This window comes from Passer montanus, unplaced genomic scaffold (assembly GCF_014805655.1).
Source record: "Passer montanus isolate IOZ18808 unplaced genomic scaffold, ASM1480565v1 scaffold3, whole genome shotgun sequence".
In the NCBI taxonomy this organism is placed as follows: Eukaryota; Metazoa; Chordata; class Aves; order Passeriformes; family Passeridae; genus Passer; species Passer montanus.
Genome location: NW_024367707.1, coordinates 9,839,372 through 9,860,482, shown reverse-complemented (window position 1 = coordinate 9,860,482; position 21,111 = coordinate 9,839,372). Strand labels below are relative to the sequence as shown.

At 38.4% G+C, this 21,111-nt stretch overlaps 1 protein-coding gene across 6 annotated transcripts in view; it reads right to left on the bottom strand.

Annotated features, from left to right (window-relative positions):
• ARHGAP6 (Rho GTPase activating protein 6) overlaps nucleotides 1-21,111 on the bottom strand; it is a 311,150-nt gene that overhangs the window by 11,739 nt on the left and 278,300 nt on the right. For all 6 annotated transcript variants that reach the window (XM_039714412.1, XM_039714413.1, XM_039714414.1 and 3 more), the window contains exons 4-9: nucleotides 19,840-20,096; nucleotides 15,142-15,337; nucleotides 12,073-12,128; nucleotides 8,231-8,381; nucleotides 6,892-7,040; nucleotides 4,001-4,180 (exon numbers count right to left, since the gene is read on the bottom strand). In XM_039714412.1, coding sequence (XP_039570346.1) covers nucleotides 4,001-4,180; nucleotides 6,892-7,040; nucleotides 8,231-8,381; nucleotides 12,073-12,128; nucleotides 15,142-15,337; nucleotides 19,840-20,096 — 989 coding nt within the window. The remainder of the gene's footprint in view (nucleotides 1-4,000; nucleotides 4,181-6,891; nucleotides 7,041-8,230; nucleotides 8,382-12,072; nucleotides 12,129-15,141; nucleotides 15,338-19,839; nucleotides 20,097-21,111) is intronic.

Here is a 21,111-nt window from a genome sequence, read left to right as displayed (position 1 = left end):
TCTCTGCCTCTCCAGCCACTCCGACCAACAGGCTCAGTCAGAGTTTGTGTCACCTTCTTTGGAGATTGGCCTTCTGATTTGCTAACTTTCTCTTTGCACTTAGTATGGGTATGAACCTTCAAAACTCTTGACAGCTTCGAATGCTGCGGGATACAGCAACATCTCCTGGGCAGGCAGCAGAAATGGCACCCCAAAACCTGCACAAGTAAACTTTGTGTTTCCAGCTTTATATGAGTCTTGCCAATCCTCAAGTGAGTTTGTCTGCATTACAGTGGAACATTCAACAAAACTTCAAAACACTGAAACAGATTAAACCATCCAAGAACAACCCAGGTTCACTCATGACAGATGGAGCTCAACGCAAGACCATCTCAGCAAGGGGTCATCAGCTGGGCAATACATGTTTCTGGATGCAATCTGTCAGAGCCTCAATCTCTTGACCTTCAAGTCACACTTCATGGACCATTTGTTCTCCCTGACATTTCCTGGGAAATAGGAATAGAATTACTAACACATTCCCCAGGGGAATATCCCATTTTGGGAGGCATTTAGGGAGTCTCGTTACATAAAAAGCATATTTCTTAAAATAAGGAAATAATTAGAAAATAAATGAAGATATGCATAATTTAATTCAAACTGATCCAAAATCTCTATGAAAAACTTGTGTAACCACATAGTCATTTTTTAATATTGTTTTCAGTCTCTGAACTAGAAAAACAGTCTTACTGATGGTCACTGATACACTAGTCTTTAAACAATTTTTTTTAATCGGAATATAATTTATAGAAACCTGGTGCACTGTAATTTCTCCATTTAGACAGCCTTTCTGTACACTAGAAGAAACTCCAGAAAAAGTTTCATGGTAAAACAAAATCCACACCTTTTTGTCTGTAACTTACTATTCAGCTTTTTAATCAAGTAACTTTGTAATAAAATACTGAGAGAATTTTGTCAGAAAAATAAAAAAACATCTTGCCTCATTAAAAAAATATGATAAATCCATCACAAAAAGTCTAAAAAAGTTTCACAAGAAGTTCAGTTCCAACAGAAAGCTTCTATGAACCCCAATCTTAATGGTTCTATTGATTCACAGGACTTTTACCAGAATGAATATGCCAGTAGATTTGTACTGATGGTCTCCTTGCCAGCTACCTACTGGGTTTGGGGCTTCCTCCTGTGCAGCAATTTTGTTCAGTTTAGCTCAGTAACTTGGCAAGTGCAGAATTGATATGCATGTAATTGTAAACTTACACTTATAGAGAACTACAATATCAGTATCTCAGGAAGATGTCACCATGACTATTACTGAATTAATTGTTTCACTGGTAATTGCACCTAAGTAGATGGATGAGAACTTGAAATTTGGGACAGAAGGGAAGCCAAGGAAGCTGGTGAAATAACAGCTCTGGAGGATTTACAGGGACATATCAGAGGGTTCTAGGATTGTCAGGACTCCAGCAGAGTACCAGATATTCTGAGATTTTGGGGTTGGGTGCTACATGAGAGTCACAGCTGTTGAGACACAGAAGGGTGGAGAGACCCTTGAAGTGTCTCCTTTGTGCTGTGCCTTGCCACTGATGTGGCACAGAATGGCAGTGTGTGGCTGCCTCCACAGTGGGAAGACCACAGTAAAAATATGAAATTTCATACACTCTGTAGCACTTCTTTGCAGCAGGGCTGGATTTGGATACAAGGAGATGAAATACATGAACAAGCTGCTGATCTCCATCCTTCATGCAAAACCAAGTCAAAAATGAAGGGTTGGGTTGTGCCTCCTTTCATTCAGCTGCAGAGACTGGCAAAGAACAGTCCTTTATACATCCCCATGAAACATTTTAATACAGCCCCAAGACTCACTGAAATGGGCAAGATTTGGATATGAAAGTGATTATCATCACTGACATTAATGAACCATTACCAGATTTCATCTTCCATAGGAAATCCACTTTTGCATGCTACTGATGTTAACAACAGTTAGTAAAAATGGTGCTCAGTATCCTGGGTTGTTCTGACAAACAGAATCTCTCTGACCCACCAATATGTCAGAATCATTCTGATATTGTGGTCTGGATACCCCACCACATCTCGGTTTCCTAGGGTTCGGTTCACAAATGCTGTTCCAGTTTCAATGCTGAAACCAATCACAGTTTCACAACCTCCCCATACATAACAGCAAGGAAAAAAACCCAAAAAAACCACAAACAAAACCAAACACAAAAGCATCTGAGCATTAATACACCATGTTATAGTTGTTTCACAACCTCCCCATATATAAAAGTAACAGCAAGGAAAAAAAACCCAAAAAACCAAAACAAAACCAAACACAAAAGCATCTGAGCATTAATACACCATGTTACAGTTGTAGCTGAATGCTTAACTCCATATGTTTTTTTTAACGTGGCATAAATGTCAAGTATAAACACTAAAAGCAACTCTGGAAAACAAAAGAAATCCTTTTTCCCACACTTCATTTAACCTCTAGAGGAAAGTTGAAGCACTAAAGAGATGAAGGAATAAATCCATCAGAATTAGAGCCCAGATGCAGGTTAGCCTAACCTTAGCCCCATCCTTTCCATATTGAAAGTCACAATGCATGCCTTAAGTATTATGTACGGAGCTGTGTCTGTGCTGAACTTCTTAAAGAGAAACCACAATAAGAACACTTCAACTATCATATGTATTCTTATTCAAGTATTATCTTAAACTTGATTGTGCCAACCTCACTCTGGGCCAGCAGACCTTCAAACAAGACTACAGTTCTGTCACTTTCTTTTACTAGTGTAGAAGGAAAAATAGCACCTAGCATTTTCCTGTGAAAAGCATTAAAAAAAAAAGAAAAAAGAAAACTATTGCAAGTGTCTCACTGGTAAAGAATAAAAATAAAAGGCAGGAAAACCACAAAGAAGTTCATCTGAGGCTAAGACATCTGAGGCAGGGCCCATGATTGCTTTCTCATGCTCTACTCCCTTATTGAAAACTGATAGACATCTTCCATTTACAGTACTGTGTGGCCACCAGCCCACAGTTCAGGGCTGTTCATCTTCTTCCAACAATGTCTCCAGCACTCAGCTTTGCTGAAGCACTGAACGCTTCCAGAGCATTCTTTCTGCTTTGGGAACTTATCTCCTCAGTGTAACACACAGTGCGGCTTAGTCTCAGGACACAACAACTGAAGTTTTTTCCACTTTTTCAAGATTACTGGTTTTGTTACAATGCGTATTTTTACTAAAATGAATATAGAATAACAAAGACCATCACTAGGTCTGACTGGCCTCTGCTATCCCCAGAGCCCTGCTCTCTCAGACACAAGTCCTGCTGAGCTGACCTACAATTTTGTACACAAAAAGAGCGTAAGAGAAAGCCACAGAATGAACTGCTCAGGTAAATGCTAGGCAAAGGAAATGTGGCCTAACTGAGGTTAAGTAAACAACATATCCAACTCCAAGGCCATCAGCCTTCTTATGAAGAACTTGTTTGCTTCAGCAAAAGAACTGAAGGGAACTCAGGAACTACACAGATTTGTTTTATTCCTTTTACCCAACTAATAAACAAGAAAGCTTTGTCCTTCCTCTACATCCAACCAACAAAAAAGTCTTGGGTAGGGAAGGTAATTCCTTAAATTAATCAAGGATCCCTGCAGAAAAATTGTCTTCTTGACTTATAAAACTGAGATGTGAAAGATGATTTTCAGTCTTGTCTATGCATTGCTCAGTATACAACTGAATGGCTAACCCCATCATTTTCGCAATCTTCTAAACAATATACCTTTATCTACACAGAAACCATTCTAAGCAAGATATAAGTACACATTTTTAATATTTTTACTTACTGCAAAACATTCTCCTTTCTAGAAGACTACTTTTTGTTACCAATAATTACTGATACTAATTTAATGCAGCTTCTACGGTTTATTTCATTCCCATCTACTTTAATATCAATCAGCTATTTCGTTATTTATCTTGCAAATGCATAAGAGTTATATGAAAAAATATCCACCCACCATGAAAAGGGTTTCGTAGTTTTCAATCATCTTTTGCACAACAGCTATGATAGCAGTACTCTCTTCAGCTCGAGCTGAGCTCTGAACCGAGAATTCTTTGTCTGTAGATTTCTGCTTGTGCAACAAGTTAGGGCCAAAGATGGTGGCCAGGTTAAGTGATGTCATTTTGTTCCCAGTGATCTAGAAAAGAGAATAAAAATGAGGTGGGGTCTCACAGGGCCTAATGTATACAGATAGGTATACAGACACATCTATACACACTCACACCCCTGCACACCCACACACAAACACGCACTCTCTGTCCCCCCTGATTTGGTGGATGCTTCATTCATCAAAACGAAAACCCGCTGCTGCTTGTCAATAAAAAAATGAACTTTTAGAAACACCTTGTTTTGAACATCTCTGCAACAAGCACTGCAGATTTTCTGGATATATTTTCAAGTGGATTAGAGGAGTAGAAGGTGGAAGTGTTTTCTGCCCTTAATTCCCTGGGAGCTCAACAGTGGCATCCTTCTGAACTCGGAGCAACCTCCCTCCTGCTTCAGCATCTCACCACATTACTGTCTCTGAGGACCAAACACTGAAAGCTCCTGGCTTTCTCAAGTAGCATTCAGGATTTGAAACATATACAGTGATACTTTCCCATGTTTAAACTGTTGAGATAAATGAGGAGCAGGCTTATTTTTTTTATGAGTATTTTCCTGTATTTCTAGAACATGACAAATGGTTACTTGTTTGGTGGCTTGTTTTAGTTTGTTGGGGTTTTCATCTTTTTTTCTACTTTTATAAACCTGTGCTCAAGGAAGCAACAGTAACCTGAAGTTTGAGGAAACAAAAGGATAGGAATACATACTAGAATACACAGGAATTACCTGAAAAATATGTCATAACATCAAAACTTTTGTTGTCATATTTGTTATTAGACTACTATATTCCCTTCTACTCTTCAATAAAAAGTAGAGGTCATTTGAACTAATAGTTTTTAAAAAGGATATAAAGAAACATCAAAAAGAGGTAGTAAAAATAGAATTTCAAGAAGTGAGTTTTACAAAACAGATGATTTCAAAGCAGTATATTTAATTTTTTTTCTAGCTGATCATTCATCAAATACTCTAGTCAAACTTAAAACTGCACTGACTATACCTGGTTTATTTTTTAAAGAACTCAACTAGACAGCACAGAAATGACAGTAAAAAGCTTTTTCTTGGTAGGAGCGTTGTGTAATGCTGGAAGGCCATCTGCACTAAGTAGGTGCATGGGCAGTCACAGCAAACATGTTGGCTCTTTGTTCAGAGACTCATCCCAGCACACTGTGAGAACAGCACACCCCTATTTGCACACCACCAAGCACCCAGCTGTTTCTCAGGTGACCTTGCTTTTTAAACTCTGTCTGAGTTTTGAGCCACCACAGATGCACAGGCACACGGGGCCTCAAGTGTGCCAGGGCAGCCTCTGGCTGTGCCCAGATCTGCATGTGCAGGCTGTTTGTACAAACAGTGAGCCTTTTCTTAAGGGCAGCCTCAGGGCATCCTTAAAAAATGTTGTAAACATCTCCACTGAAATTAACTGAATGAGTAATTTTAATAAAGTTAGTCATCCATCTTCATCTTCTTGAGAGAAGGGCTGTTGAAAGAAATCAAGAAGAGGGCCTGTGTGCCAAAGCTTGGCTGTCTTCCTTCCAATGATAGCAAACAGTCTGATAAAATACTTTCTCTTGCCCTGAATGCCTTTATTCACTTAATTCTTCATAAATAGCTTAAATAATTGTGAGCAGAATACTGTATTATCTATTAAAGGTATCCAGTTGCACATAAGATTCCTGATGCTTACAATACTGTCAAGATAACTTACATAAATCTACCTTACCAAAATATCTGTGGCAAAGCTGATGTACAGTGGTTGAGCCAAATGAACTCTGTTAAGCAGCATCTCCTTGCCCTGCAATAAGATCCTCTGGGTACATTCCTGAACCAACAGAGAACTCTTTGCAGGACCAGAGGGACCACGACCTTAGCTGGGTTATACATGTTTTTAAGCACAGTAAATTATTACAGGCTGCTCTTTCTAAATGCTTTCCATCACAGTGATATAGTTTTTTATCAACTCCTTGCTGAGAACAAAAATAACAGCATATAAAGTGGATTTAGAAGTGAAATAGGCCTTGAAGTCACATACAACACTGCAAGTTAGGACTTGTAAAGACGGAATAACTGGAAGTTAGGATTTGAGGCAGAAATTTGGCAAAAATAAGTCTCAAAGTGCTAACTGTTAAAATGAGACAATTGCAAAAGCCATCCAAATTTGACAAAATCAGCAGGATTTTCCATCTGGAAGACAAAATTCTTGAGGAGTTTCCTAAGAGTCTCAGAAGTAGTCTCTGCTGCAATTCAGAGGACTGAGAAATCCTTCCACAGATAAACCAGTATATATATTTTTGTCAAGCACTGACAGACTATATCCATTTTACTCAGTTAACAGAGCTGCCCTCCTTTTGCACAGAGCCTACCAGTGCCAGCACTTCCCTGGCAGGAAAGGGGAAGCCTGGATTTTCAGGTCTTCTCCAGCATGAATGGGCACAGGGTGCAGACGTGAGAATGCTCAGGGCTGGAGCTCAGCCCCATGGCTGTGGGCATTCTTGTCTCTGTGGGGTGAGTGCACATCAAACTCTCCACTGAATTTGGTCCAGACTGCAACAGTCAAGGAGGTCAGAAAGAAAATGGGCAAAGATGAACCCTGACTCCAGCTAGTGATGAGGTCTGTCAGTTGCAAACAGATTAAGTCTCTCCCATCTTTCAAGGATATGCACCACTGTGTATGTTCCAAGGCTTTGAAGATCTCTTTTCAGACCATGAATTAAGTAAAGTCAAAGGACACAAGTGACCAGGACTCACCTCTTGGCCATCCTTGTCTCTGGTGTCTTCTGCATGGCCAGCTACTGTGGAGAGGAACTGCAGCAGGCGGTGAAGGGTATCGCAGTTACAAGGAGGTAGGAGATAAATGAGAAGCTGTAAGGTGCTGAGCTGCTCATCTGGCTCTAATACTAAGAGGGGAAAAAATATGTTCTAAGAAATCACTCCAACTAACCTAAAAGCAGAACAAATATACTGATCCCAACCCAAAGGAAGGTATAGGAATAGCTTTGTTTAAGAATCATTTTCCTTACAACATCAGAAGAAAAAGAGAAAGCTAAGGAAACATCTAAACTATAAGAACTGTTGCTGTGGGATTTTTGCCTTAGTTGGTCAACATTTTGCTCTCAACTTCATAGGATTTTTCTTATCCTAAAAGAGAGCAAAATCCATGTTTTACAGTCCATCACTGTAACTGGACTCAAATATTCTGCTTACTTTTCTACTTACTCCATTCATTTAGGTATTGCTACTGGTATGTAGTGTAGCTGTCAAGCGTTCCAGTCAGGTTTATGTTTCAGACATTTTCATCTTGCAGAAGTACCAGGAGATTGGAAAAGCAACCAGAGAAATAAAGGACACTCTGCTACCACTACCATCTACCATCTAAATGGTAGCCAGTGACAAAGGTGGGACAGAGGCAGGATCTCAGACATGAGGGCTAGAAAGCATCTGAGGAACCCGTACCAGGCAGCTCCTCAAGCTTGAAATGTCCAACTTTACTTTTTTCTAAATCCCTGAGACTCTGCACTTGGGTCTTAGGCAACACAATTGGAAGTACTTAATATGATGGCTTTGAGGACCATCAAAGAAGAATGACTGAAAGAAACAAGTATGAAGAAACTTGAATTTTTCAAGCCATGCTGGAACTTTGGTCAGTAGACAGATCTAAAAATTTTAAGACACAAGGATTCAAATGGGAGTCTGTGACCTAGCACTGCTGGATCAATGACAAGGTCAGGTTTTAATAGAAAACATTAATTCCATCCTTACAAATGCAAAAATATGTATAGTTAGTGAAATCCTTCTTGTTCTAGTTTTCTGGATTATACTTCTACAGTATAAAACCAAGAAGTAAAACCAAGACCTCTGTAAATTTATACTAAAGAATATACTATATTATTTATATTAATATACTCTATATTGTATTATATTATATATACTATTGTATATTAAATATACTATATACTTTATAGTTTATTATACAAATATTTGAAGCAAATCAAGGCCAGAGCATTAAAGGAGAAGAATAAAAGAAGGCTATTAGTAGAGATCAAAGAATTCAAACAAAATTGATAAATCAAGATGCTGTAGAGCTCACAGAGAGTGTTGATGAAAGGTGTATAAAGCTCTCTGGTGAGAAGTGGGTCAGGCATGTCACGCAGAAATTCCTTTAACAAGGCAGCAACATCATGAATGCTGTGCTCTTCATCTAATACAACATCTACGCCTCGGTCAAACTCTTCACGTAACTGAAAAAAATCACGAGAGAAAACCACAGTCACTTACTGTCCCAGTTAATACATCCCAACACAGAAAATCCTTTAAGATGCAGATTTACTCATTTTTAATTTCAAGACTGAGCACAACTAGTCTTTGGTAAGGTCAAAAATATAATTCATATCTAATTGCTGCTTATTCCATAATACATAACTTAAGGTTTGTAATAAAATACTTTTTTTTTCCCCCAGCTAATATATGACACTCTTGTATGGAAACATATATCCAAGTACAATTTTTGCAGAAATGCAAGAAATGCAAAACCAGAAACCAGAGAGAATAAGGAAAATTACAAGACAAGCTCTTATATCACCTTACTGCATTATCCCTGGAACCAGAAAGACTAAAATTGCATTTTGTAACACTTATGAATTTTGTAGAAAAACATTATCAGGGAGATCATGTTAATATGTACCACATTCATATTCTCTTGTCATTTAAGACTGTATGTAAAGATAGGTAGCAAGTAGACAGGGTCACTAAGACTTCACAGCATTCCTTTACATACACCTCATTCTGCCTTTCTAATTTCGTTATGCTCCTTAAGTAATCATCATTACAGAGTTCACAAACAGCAAGCTAACATCATTACAAGGTATTGCTAGTTTCTTTTCCCCCTGCTTCGGTCCTCAGACAAATGCTGTATAATTCAAAGGCATCACACTTCCCAAAGGCAGATAAAAACACTCTTCCAAATCCAAGATACCTTATGAAAAGGTAAAAGCTCGCTCTTCTGGAGGGATTTTCCAGCAACAAGAGCAGAATTCTTTCTTCAGGCTGACAGCTTCATCTTTTACTATTTTTGCATTTTGAAAACAGTCAAGAGGTTTTAAAACTATTTCCTAGAAAAAAATTGCACCTTTGCTAACATTATGAGGTATCGCTATGTCACACCTATCTTCTCAGAGAGTGATTACAACTAAATATTACAAACAAAGAAATCTGGGGTATCAGGTTTCTTCACCAGGAATATTACAAACATACCAAAGAGAGGAAAAAAGCTATGTCACAAGCAAACTATATGCCTGTAAAAATTTGTGGCAAACCTTGGTCACATGCAAATCTATCTTCAGTCTGTTCAGTGTGAAAATCCTTTGTTTTCAGCTCATACTGAGCTTTCATAATGGGTGTGACAGATATCCATTAAAAACCACAGCCTCCATTCTAATTTTTTAGGATTGCTTTTAACATTATTAATATCAGTCATTATTGTTAATGAATAATTATGCTATGAAGACCAAAATATGTTCTTTATCTAATATTATTCTTTGATTTATGGCCAAAGGTTTTCCATTGCCAACTTGAGGACTTCATTCCCAGCTTAATTCTACTCTCCAGACTGGTGACAAATGCAGAACATCCCTGCAGAGCACCATAAATTACCTCAATCCAGAAGATTTTTTCTGCACTTAAGTGCCCAAAAGCAGCTGAAGAAACAGATTAGCACTGCATCAGGAATTCAGACTTCCCAAATAGCTGGCTAAATCATAAACTGCTGTTACAGACTTGAATATAGCACTTGTGATCTGACATCCTGTGAGACTTACAGAGATGTCCTAAGTAGCAAAATATCACAGAAGCCTTGGTGAGATGTGGCCACATTTCAGGCCCAGGTATCATGGCTGTTAGAACTGTATATTGTACACTTAAACTTTAAGTCTTTCAGACTCCATTCACATGGAATGCTTTCAGGCTTTTGGAAGATACAGGTGGTGAACTACAGCATCCACTGAATCTTATAATATGAGAGATGAGGACATCTGTGCTGGAACAGGGGATGGGAGAGCAGAGCTCCTGTTATTTCACTCTTCATCCTCAGGGCTGAAGCTGCCACAATGTCACCAGGCCCAGCAATGTCACCAATGTCACCAGCATCAAGGGTTGCCCACCCCAACCTTGGCAACAATGCTCTGCTCGAGCATCAGCTCCGGACACAAGTTGGTACCTGGCATTCTGATGCACCAGATCTACCACTCTGACTCAACATGAGCTTGGGGATCTCTGTCCTACACCTCACTGAACATGAAGGAGGAGGTTTGCAAGAGATGCACGTGTTCTATGTTTTCTCTTCCTGCTCACCAATCAAAAACACTGCTGGCACACGCATCTACTTACTTATGTATTTACTGCAACAAACTACAGTTGAAACAAGACATTTTCTAACTGGGGAAGGAAGGAAAACAAAATATGCTTACTTTCTACACAAGAAAAACTAATGAACAGCTGCAAAAGCACACCAAAATCTGAGTGCTGGGTTTGGCTTTCTACGGTTCAGAAAATGAGTGGAATTTTAATTGAATCAAGACTTTCCCATGTGTTCATGTTGACAGCATTTATTACTGTAACTACAAGGGCCAAGCTGATGCTTCCTTGTTGTTTAATGAAATATATCAGTTTACCTAGTTCAATAAATTAGTCCATGTAATAAAAAGCATAGATACCCAAATCTCTTGATTTCCTCACCTTCTGAAAACAAAGTAGAACAAAAAGTGGTGAAAGTCATTAATGTTCAGAGTAAGGCTTAGTTTACAAGTGAAGGATAGAAGTCTCTGCTTTTTCCCCAGACGTATGATGCAATTGTACTCACCCCTAAATGATTATGTACATTTTGACATTGAAGCTTGCAATGCAAATGTGAGGCAAGTCCAATACTTTATCTAGTTCAGTATTGATCTGAAAACTGCCTCTGCAGATGTTTTTTTAGCCTAGTGTAACACCAGCGACTTAGAAATAGAAAGTACTGGAGAATCAGCTGTAATTCAGTAGGCTATACTGCCCTACCAGCCAAAATCAATTCAGTTTAGCTATTCAAGGTAACTTTCCAGAATGATAAAACATTACACTATGAAGTTTTTGCAACTTTTTGCAAAGAACTATAAATTGTGGGATCAGATGCAGTCAAGCTTTCTTTTGCTTTTTTTCTGTTTGATGTTTATTGTCTTAACTTCCCTGAAGGGATCTTTTCCTGTATCTTTTTATCCCCTCCTTACGCATCATGTAAACACTACTCTAATTCAACATGTATTCCCAGCTTCTGGGAATAACAGTGCAATATCTAGGTAGGTATACCTAGGAGCTAACACCCACATTTGACTTTATCTTTGGAATCTAATTGCACACTATCTTTGCTTTTTCATAATTCAGCTGAGACTAAGACTTGGAAGGGTCTGCTCTGACCTTGAAGTCTAGCAGGGCTAAAAGAAAGGTGATATTTAGGAGCAGCAATCTTAGGGTCAAAGAGATTGTTCTGTACTTGCATGTTTTCTCATACCGTGAGTTTTCCAAAGAAGCTTTACAGTTTGAGTTTACTTTGGGAGCTTCAGCTGTTTCTGAGATGAAACGAACAGCCAAGATTTTTTTTTCCCTGCAGTGTGACCTTTGGAAAATTTCTTCACTGTAGTTTATTTGGATCTCCAACCCTGTGCTACTTCTCCAGAGCAAAACATACAGAGACTGTTAACCTGCTGAGAACCTGACAAGGATTTCACCAGATGTAAAAGATACTGGAAATAGCCTTTTATGAGCCATCAAAAGAAAGTGAAGTCACTGACCCAGAAAACCTAAATTTCACTGTGCTACAGATGGGAAAGAAATAACAACAAAAGGAATCAGATTTGTTTGTATTATAGTTGATGAAAGAAAACCATACCCATATCCACTCACCTGTCTTACTCTCTTTTTTGAGCTTCCAACTCTGAATATTCCTACTGTCTGGAGACCTGCAAGTGAAACACATCATAGCATTGTTTCATTTTCTCCTGAAAATTGCATTGAACCAAAGCATTCTGACCTACATGTGTAATTATAAGATTAAATTAAAAGAAAAGCAACATATTTAACCACAAACATGTACTTACCATATTGATGCAAGATTTGGTTGTGATTAAGAAGCCATCCACTGTGGTTTTTAAGGATCACACTTAATCTGAAAAATGGCATCTCTGTGACATTTCTTGTGATGCCACTTTGGATGTGCCACTGCTGTGAGGAGCAGAGGTATGCAGAGACTGAGGCACTGCTCAGGGTTTGGAGGTGTAACTTCCAGGACTGACACCAAAGGAAACAGGCAGTAAAACAACTAAATATGTGGGCATTGAGCTGTGTATTTGGATACAGGATGAAGCTGGTATTTGGGCTAACTCACTGTCTCTAAACTTCCTGTCATGACAAAGTTGAGAGTCCCCTTCAAAGGTACATATTAATAGGGCACTCAGGCACACTATGAGAGGGAAGAACTTCAACAGGGAGTTGTGTGCAGTTTATAAGGCAGGAACAGCTGTTAAGGGAAAGCTATAAAGAAGCATTGTGGTACTTTAGGCAAAGTGCAAAAGTGTGTCATTTAGATTTAATTTGATTAGGAAATGGGTATTGCCTGCTATTTCATAAGAAATCAGTTCAAACCTTCTTCTAGCCCTGTAGAAAGCCACTACAAATACAAAAAAATTATAATATGGTTCTTGAATGGCCACATCTTGCAGACTAACAGGACCTGAAAAATTTGAGAGGTGACATGGTCTTTAGCACTGACAATGTGAGTGGAAATTTTAGAGCCTTAAAGGCCTGTGTGTGTAATATAATTTTACATGGTTATAAAGTTTTGCAAAAGGGATGAAATTAGTTATAAGCTTGGAAGTTTATGGTCTAACAAGGGCTACTCTGCAGCTCTAATCCCTACTGACATAGAGGAAGTGTAAAATTACCTTGTGAAACAAATGCCTTTTGACAGCCATTAGGCTACACTTGCTTGCTGCAGATGTGTCACCTTGAACAGTATTTGGAGTTGCAGATCTTCATCAGAGAAATTCAGATAGGATTCTGATTTTTTAGTTTTTAGTCACAACATAACACTTCTTTTTAAATCTTCTCTCTCTGGTTAATATTGATGGACTACCATTTAGCAAACCCAGGAACACTGGCAGGGAATCATCTGAGATGGAGATAACACACATTGGGAAAAACCTGCAGGCTGCTTACCCATTCCTACACGGACATACAGTGTTTTTTCTACACTGCAGGTCTACAGAAAGGCCTTTACATCTCTGGGATGTGAACCCAGGAAAAATAGGGAACGTGAACAAGGACAGGTGCTCTAATGTCTAAAAACATAACCATTTTTTATCATATAATGCTCAGAATTGTCCTTTAAAGCACTCATCAGAAACTGCTGGGGATTTGTTGCTGGAAAAGAACTTATGCATATAGGCAAGTATTTTCAGAACCAGCAACTTGGTCCATTGTATAGCCTGGAATGATGTTGCTACAGTGTCCATCTTCTACCATTATAGGTTTGTCTCAGTGCCAATGACTGTCTTGTGGAAAGCAGATTAAATTTAAAATTGAAGAACTTGCCCCACATTATATCAGATTATTGCACTGTGGTACATTATTGTTTACTCTTAAACAAAGCACAATAACTCATCATAAATTTCCTTTAAAAGAAAACTACAATGTAAAGGAAGTATTTCCATAAAGAGCATCATATGGAAAAGAACTTTGTTATGACAGTGCATTAAAAGGATTAAAAAAATTATCACAGATGATCAGGTGACACAAAATCACAGTATCCAAATGATGCTCAGCTGGATGGCTTTTCTGGCTGACTCAGATACTTTTATGCTTTCCAAACTCAGCTACCTTTGCTTCAAGGAGTGAAAGTCATTCATCTCAAATTTAGTCATCCCATACTTACTTGTCAGCCATGGTATCTAATCTCTGTAAAAGGCTAACAGTAACTATCTTTTGCAGTGTTCCTTGATACATTTGTAAGGAAGATAGTTATCAGCTATGAATTGTGAAAGCTCAGCACTGTTGTTTAAATTGCAGTCCCTCATCTTGCAAAAACCTTCCATTCAGAGTTAGTAAATGATTTCTTGCTGGTGAAATTAGTGTCAAATACATCATTTGCTGTTACAATCACCATTATTTTATGATTTGCTGATTATCTGGCCATGTGATAGCTCCATCTTGCTGTGGCCAAGTTACTTCAATTATCATTAAAAAATTTTACAAGGCTAAGATACATTGGCAGAGATGGTGAGCAGATGCCTAGATTGACTATTGTTTCTGCATTATGTAAAGCTGTGGGAGGCTTGTGTGTGGACAAACATGAACACATAGGAAGAATACTGGCAGGAGTCTGTAATTTCCTTTGGAGAGAGCAGGCCTGAAGCTGGTCAGGAGGAATCAAGCCAGAGACAAACTGAGTATTCAGCCTTCAAGCCTTGCAGTGAACAGGAAGAGGCTACTTGGAGCTTAATATAAATTTAGCATGGAATTCTTTCTTATTCTGACCCCACCATCTTAAAATATCAAAAACCTTACAGTTTATATAGTTAATCTAGATCTCACACCTTAAGATCCAGTGGTTGTGAATGACTCCAGACTGACTGGCACATTTCAGACTTTTTATTCTGAAGGTACAGGTAAACCTGTGGGGTGTGAAGAGCTGTTTCTGCAGAGCTGGGCACTTCAGTACAAGATGGGTGACCTCCAAAAAAAGGCTCTATCCCTATGCTCTATGGGCCAGTTTACAAGCTCATAGCTTAGATCTTCAGTTTGGGAAGCTATCATGTACATAATTACTTGTGAGACAGTATTTTTAGCAAGAGGCAAAACAGGAGGGAAAATGTCTAGTTTTCAAAGATGTCCTTGCATATACTTCTCAAAATAGGCATTTATTTATATTATAGTAAAAATACATCTGCCACTCCTGGGAAAACAAAATATTCTTACCGTGCTTTTCCAAGTGCTGGCAGCAACTATCTACAAGCCGGGGAACCTGCCTGTAAATAGGGTTCAGGCTTAGTTTCTTATCTCTTGCCTTTTCTTTCTTGCTCTGGGCTTCTGCTGGCAAAGAGAGCTGGAGAGCCTCCAACAATCTTGAGTGATTGTCATCAAGATCTGTGATAGAGTCCACAGACATTGCACCCTGTAAAATACACACACAAGAACAATCAGCAGGGCTGGGGAAATCTCAGCATCACAGGACATCCAACAAAGACTTTTGCCTACCTGCATTTTAAACAAAGTATTATAAAAATACCCCTAGCTACAACATTTTTATAAATTAATGAAGTTATAATACCAGTGTAATGGATAGGAAAATTCACTATGGCACCAATGTTATTCTTATCATATTACAACAAATACAGATTAAAACACTGAAAATTGAAATGCTTTCCACTCCTTCACTCCATCCTTTTACTGATGTAAGCCTGCACATACTGCAGGGCAAGGATGAATCATGGTCTGTGGGTGCACCTCAGAAGTATCATATTCATGTGCATGGAGATATATAGATATTTTTAAATCTAATTGCCTACTTCTTCTGTAGCTGGGACCACTGTATCAGTGAAACATGCAGAATTATTTTCAACCATATACCATGTACAGTTAACAGTTAATATCACAAATACATACATCTCTGGAGTTTGAAATAATCCCACTCCATCACAGAATAAAGATACACCAGAGAAATTGAAGTGTAACATTTTTTAAATAATTCTATTTCACATATCTTAATACTATAAAATCATTGAAGTTCCAATGAAAGCTTTGAAATCCAGGTTTTGATTACAGCAAGGTGTAGAAGTTCAAGCAGTCTGCTAAGGATAAAGCAGCACAAGCAGCCAGAGGTTTCTGGCATGTTTCAATTTTCACACTTCAAAAACAAGACTTTTTTTTCAAAGCACAAGATTAGTGTCACTTCAAAATTACCACTTATCTCAAGTCTTATTAAACCTGTGAGGCAAAAACATTCTAGGGTACATGTAGTCCTACAATAATAATAATAATAATAATAATAATAATAATAATAAAACACAAAGAAAAAAATTCAGGTCTTATCCCTATTAAAAATATCTGTTATAAAGTATTCTCTTTCTTTCTGAAACAAAGCATAAATTTTACCATAACATAAAACGTACTGTACAAGAATGCAGCATGTCATCCTTAGAAATAATAATGAAAATGTAAATTCCTACTTAAAACTTTTCTGACAGCTATAGTTTGTTAAAAGCTGACAGGCAATTTATAGACTGCTAGTCAGAACTCCATGTCTATTAAATGAGAACTGTACGATTGCTTACAAGGGAATTCAAAGCTCTAAAAGTATTTTGTTCCATCAGCCTAGCCAACTGAACTTTATGAAGATTTTCAACTCATAGGCAAAACTCACAAAAAGTCCACCGAGATTTGCAACTCATTGATAAATTTCAACTTCATAATACCTTAAAAAAACCCCATTTAACTTATCAGGTATAGTTCTGTTTCTTAACTCATGGTAGATGTATAAATGAAACACAGTGAAGTTTTTAGGGTTTTTTTACCCACATTACTATAAACAATTACTAGATCCTTTAGAATGTAACTTTTGACCTCTATTTCTGATGTCTCTCAAAAGTACATCTGCTTGATTCCTTTTACCATTTCCTGCCAACAGGAAACAAAAACACAAACAAAAACCCCTCCAGACCAAACAAGAACCTCTGGCTATGATCCATGTGTGTAAAATTCCAACTGAATGATATTTTGATTTTATTTAAGAGTTCGGCATTCCAAACATGAAATAAATCAATTGGCACTGAAAATCCTAACCCCACCCTCAGCACTGCAGCCCCTGTGTGACAGGTGCCAGCCTTTATACCCTGCCTTTACTGGTCCTTTCCTGTCTGCAAAGCATCCTCGCCTCATGAATCATTACCAGAGTCACTTAAATCGGATTCAGATCCCTAAAATAGATGCAAATACAGTCAGTTCAACGTGGTCCTTGGGCATTTTATCAAAATTGTGGATTAACTGGCACACTGAGCTGGCTTTAGGAAGAGTGACCTTGAGTTCAGTGGCTGAAGTCGTGGCTTGGCAATACCAAGTCCAGGCCAGCTCTGATTTTACAAAGTGCACAAGAATACGTTACCAACATACTCCACAAATCCAGCCCAAACTCAGCCAGACCTACCAGTCTGGGCTCAGCCAGACCTCCCTGACTGCTGAGGAACAGAGGAGGAGGAGACTGCACACCACTGCCCACTGCTCCAGGTCCAGCCACACACACACTGCAGTGCCCAGCAACCAAAGAAAATCAAGTTTCATCTACCAGGCATTGCCTTTGCACATAATGGATACCAGTCCCTGCTCCCTCATGACAGGTTCAAAACCTAAATACACTACGGAAGTCTTAAGCTAAGCACATAGAAACATGAAGGAAAGTGGAATTTAAAGATTCAACTTTCAACTGCTGGGCAAAAATCATACAGAGAAAATGCAGCAACAATGATTTTTGCCAAGCTGTTGGAGAAGGAACCACAGCACTCGCAGCATGAGCTCTGCAGCCAGCATTAGCTTCTTCTACCTCTTATTGAAAGTCTCAGCTGAGTGCTTGAAGACTCACTTTTGTGTTTGAAATACACAAAAGTGAATGACACAATTGCAAAGAAGTGAATGGTACAATGATAAACAATTCCTCCAGTTTAAGTTTAAGAGGACTGCACTCCAGGTGTCTGTGCAGCACTTTTGTGATGAATTGGTTGTATCAGTTGCATGTACTAATATATAATTCTTTCTTTTTTTGAAAGCATTTTTCAGTTCAAAACAGTGCAATGGTGCTCAAGAGATAAAAGATAAGTGGAGGCTTCCTTACCATCCCCTAAATAAGCTCAGGGCAGAGCTTATTTAGGGAATGGCAAGGAAGCTGAAAAACAGAATTACGAAGACGGACAAGATACGGGACATGAGCTGATATGAATGTTAAATAATTGAAAATTCATGAAATTCATTAGCTAAGTTAATTCCCTAGAGAAAATGCCTGCTCCCTCATGTCATACTGCCCACCTTAGTCTACTCTTACTTCTCTGTAGGTGAAGCATTTCCTACTGCATTCTCATGGCTATGGACTAAAGGCTCCAATTCTGCACTCTGAAAGCTGCAATGCCAGTGTTGATAAAAAAAACCCCAACTATTCAAACAAACAAAACAAGCAAAACCCTCCCTCAGCTTCTAGAAACTTGGTCCTGATGGATCTCTGTGGATGTACCAAAGGATCCATGTTCTTCTGCTTGCTCAGTGGTCAAATATATGTCAGAAATCTTATAATCAAATCTTTGTGAAAAGAACAGCAGATGAGTCACCTCTGGACACATAAGTTATCTTTCTCTCCTATGAAGAGGTTCTGAAGCCAATGAGTACATACAGTGAAGTTTTACTTTTTGTCACTGACTGCCAAATTCTGAAAATTGCACTTTTATGTGAATACAAATGCCTGTCCATATGGTTTGCACAGGCCAACAGATGTGCATTAATGAGTATACAAGACTGCAAACATCATGCTTTCAGCTTTGCAGACAGAATACAGACACTTCAAGCTTCAGCTGGCAGCTAGACAAACAAAGAGCCCCACGACCTGTCTTCTTCCTTCTCTCAGTTTGCAATTTACTCCAGTTCTACCCCTCTTAATCCCTGGTTGGAAGAGCCCAACAGAGAATTTCTATGAAGCAGGTTTTATCCTAAGGAAGAAAGAAGGTGAGGACTTTTCCAGAGTCTGTTCTTGTACCTCAATTCTTGCTCAGATTTCTTAAAAGGGCTTTTATTAAAAATATTTTATTATGCAATAATTTTCTCCCTCCATTGCAAATGAAATTAAAAAGTAAGAAAGTCTAGAACCTCTATTCCATGGTAACAAAAGAATAATGATTACCAACTGCAGAATTAGAAAGATCAGAGCATAAAATTTACTTACAAGGAACAGATTTATGCTAAAAAATGACCAATTTTACATGCAGATTAATATTCAACCCAAACCCACCACTCTGTGTTTTGCTGTCAAAGGCATCTTCCTAGCCTGCATGCAGAAACATCCTTCAAAGACCCTGGTACTAATCTAGTCTGACAACTCCTTACTTACCATGGAGGATATGACAGGGGTTAGACCACGAGGATTTTTATTAATATAAGGATAGGGATTAATAGTTAGACTTATTATCAAGATAATAAGTCTGACTATTAATCCCTATAAGGGACAAGTTAGAGCTAGACTAAGATAAGTATACCTATAAATGTCAAACACATAGGTTTAGATTTTAAAACTGCTGAAAAAATTAGGCTAAAGACAGATGGAATTTGTTAAATCTGAATGACTTAGACAGACGGAGGTAGATAAAGGGAGCAAACAGGAAGACTTCTAGATAATCTCTCTGCCTCTTTGTGATCTGTTACAGACTCACGGGGTCTATATGACCTCTTCCCACCAGCATCAGCAAAAGAAGATTTCCACTACAGTTAAGAGTTTTCTGACATTGATGAGGCTGACTTCCACCTGAAAAAAACCCACTATTCGAACAAAAAGTATTCCACAGTCCACACACACAACAGGTTTTTCCTGGTCCATCTAGGCCCTCTGGACCTACACTCACACCCCACCGTGATGTGTCTACTTACACGCCTCCTTGCTCGTGGCGCTGGCTCAGGTGTGTTAGGAGAAGTGGATTCATTCGGTGTTTCTGAGGTGGAGCTGAGAGATGAGTTACTGCTGGAAAGTTCTTTATTCTGTCTTTTAGTTCCAAATGGCAAGAGAAAGGCTACAAAATCTGAAACATCTTTTTGCTCTTCTCTCTGAGAGTCTTGCTTGAGCTTGTAGGCCCGGTCATTAGCAATCACTTGAGACAGAGGCATTCCAAAAGCCTGGGGAATAAATTCTGCAACAACAACAAAGCCCTAATAGTTACCAAACATCTGGTATTTATTTAGTACAAAAAGAATTAACTCTTTCTTTGTTAAGAAAAACAATCTGAAGCCCCTTTAAATATATAGTAATTCCGATAAAATATTGGACTCAGTAATAATAACAGTGCCAGCTGTCGTAGCCCATGGTATCTGAATCATATTTCTAGTCACATAATGCAAGATACACAGCACAGGATCTTGGAAAATCACTTGAGATCAAATCTAATTAAGATGTTAACTTCCACCAAAAGTAACTGAAATCAGGCACTTCTGGTTACATGTAGATGGTGCACAGGGCCATCAGAAGCTCTGATAACCACAAAGAGAGTGTGAACCTCACTGGGCTGTGCCAAAGCTCTCTCTCATGTTTCAGATCCCTCCACAGGCTCTTTCTCATGAATGCTGTAGGGCACCAGAGTCAAGGGGTCCTGGCATATGCACGGGTTTCAGTACAGTTCAAAGAGTATAAATCTACCTGTGCAGAGAGCTTCAAAGTACATTCACCACTCAGACTAAGCCTTCAAGGATATAGTTTTAAATTTACACAAGAACTATACTGTTTTAAATACTGGTATGATTGAACCTGTTTAATAGTGGTATATAAATATAAAGTTCCTTTGTAACAGTAAAAAAGCATGGACACGTGGAAATATAGGAGAACACATTTGTCTTGATTAAGAACATAATCCTTATATAACTGTATACAAGGATTACTATACAGTTACATCAATATAACTGTAATGTACAAAACCAGCATATATCTCAGATCTCAAAGTAAAATGCTTAAATATTTTGCAAAATAGAAAAATGCTTTACAGTGAATCAGCAACAATGAAATTATCATCAATAATTTTCAAATCATATCTATCTGAGATCAGCAGAAGCAAAACCACTGAGACAGATTTCCAGCTAGAACTGGCTTGTGCTCAAAAGAAATGAAAAAACAAAATAGCCATTGATGCTATTCACCCTGGTGAAAATGAGTGT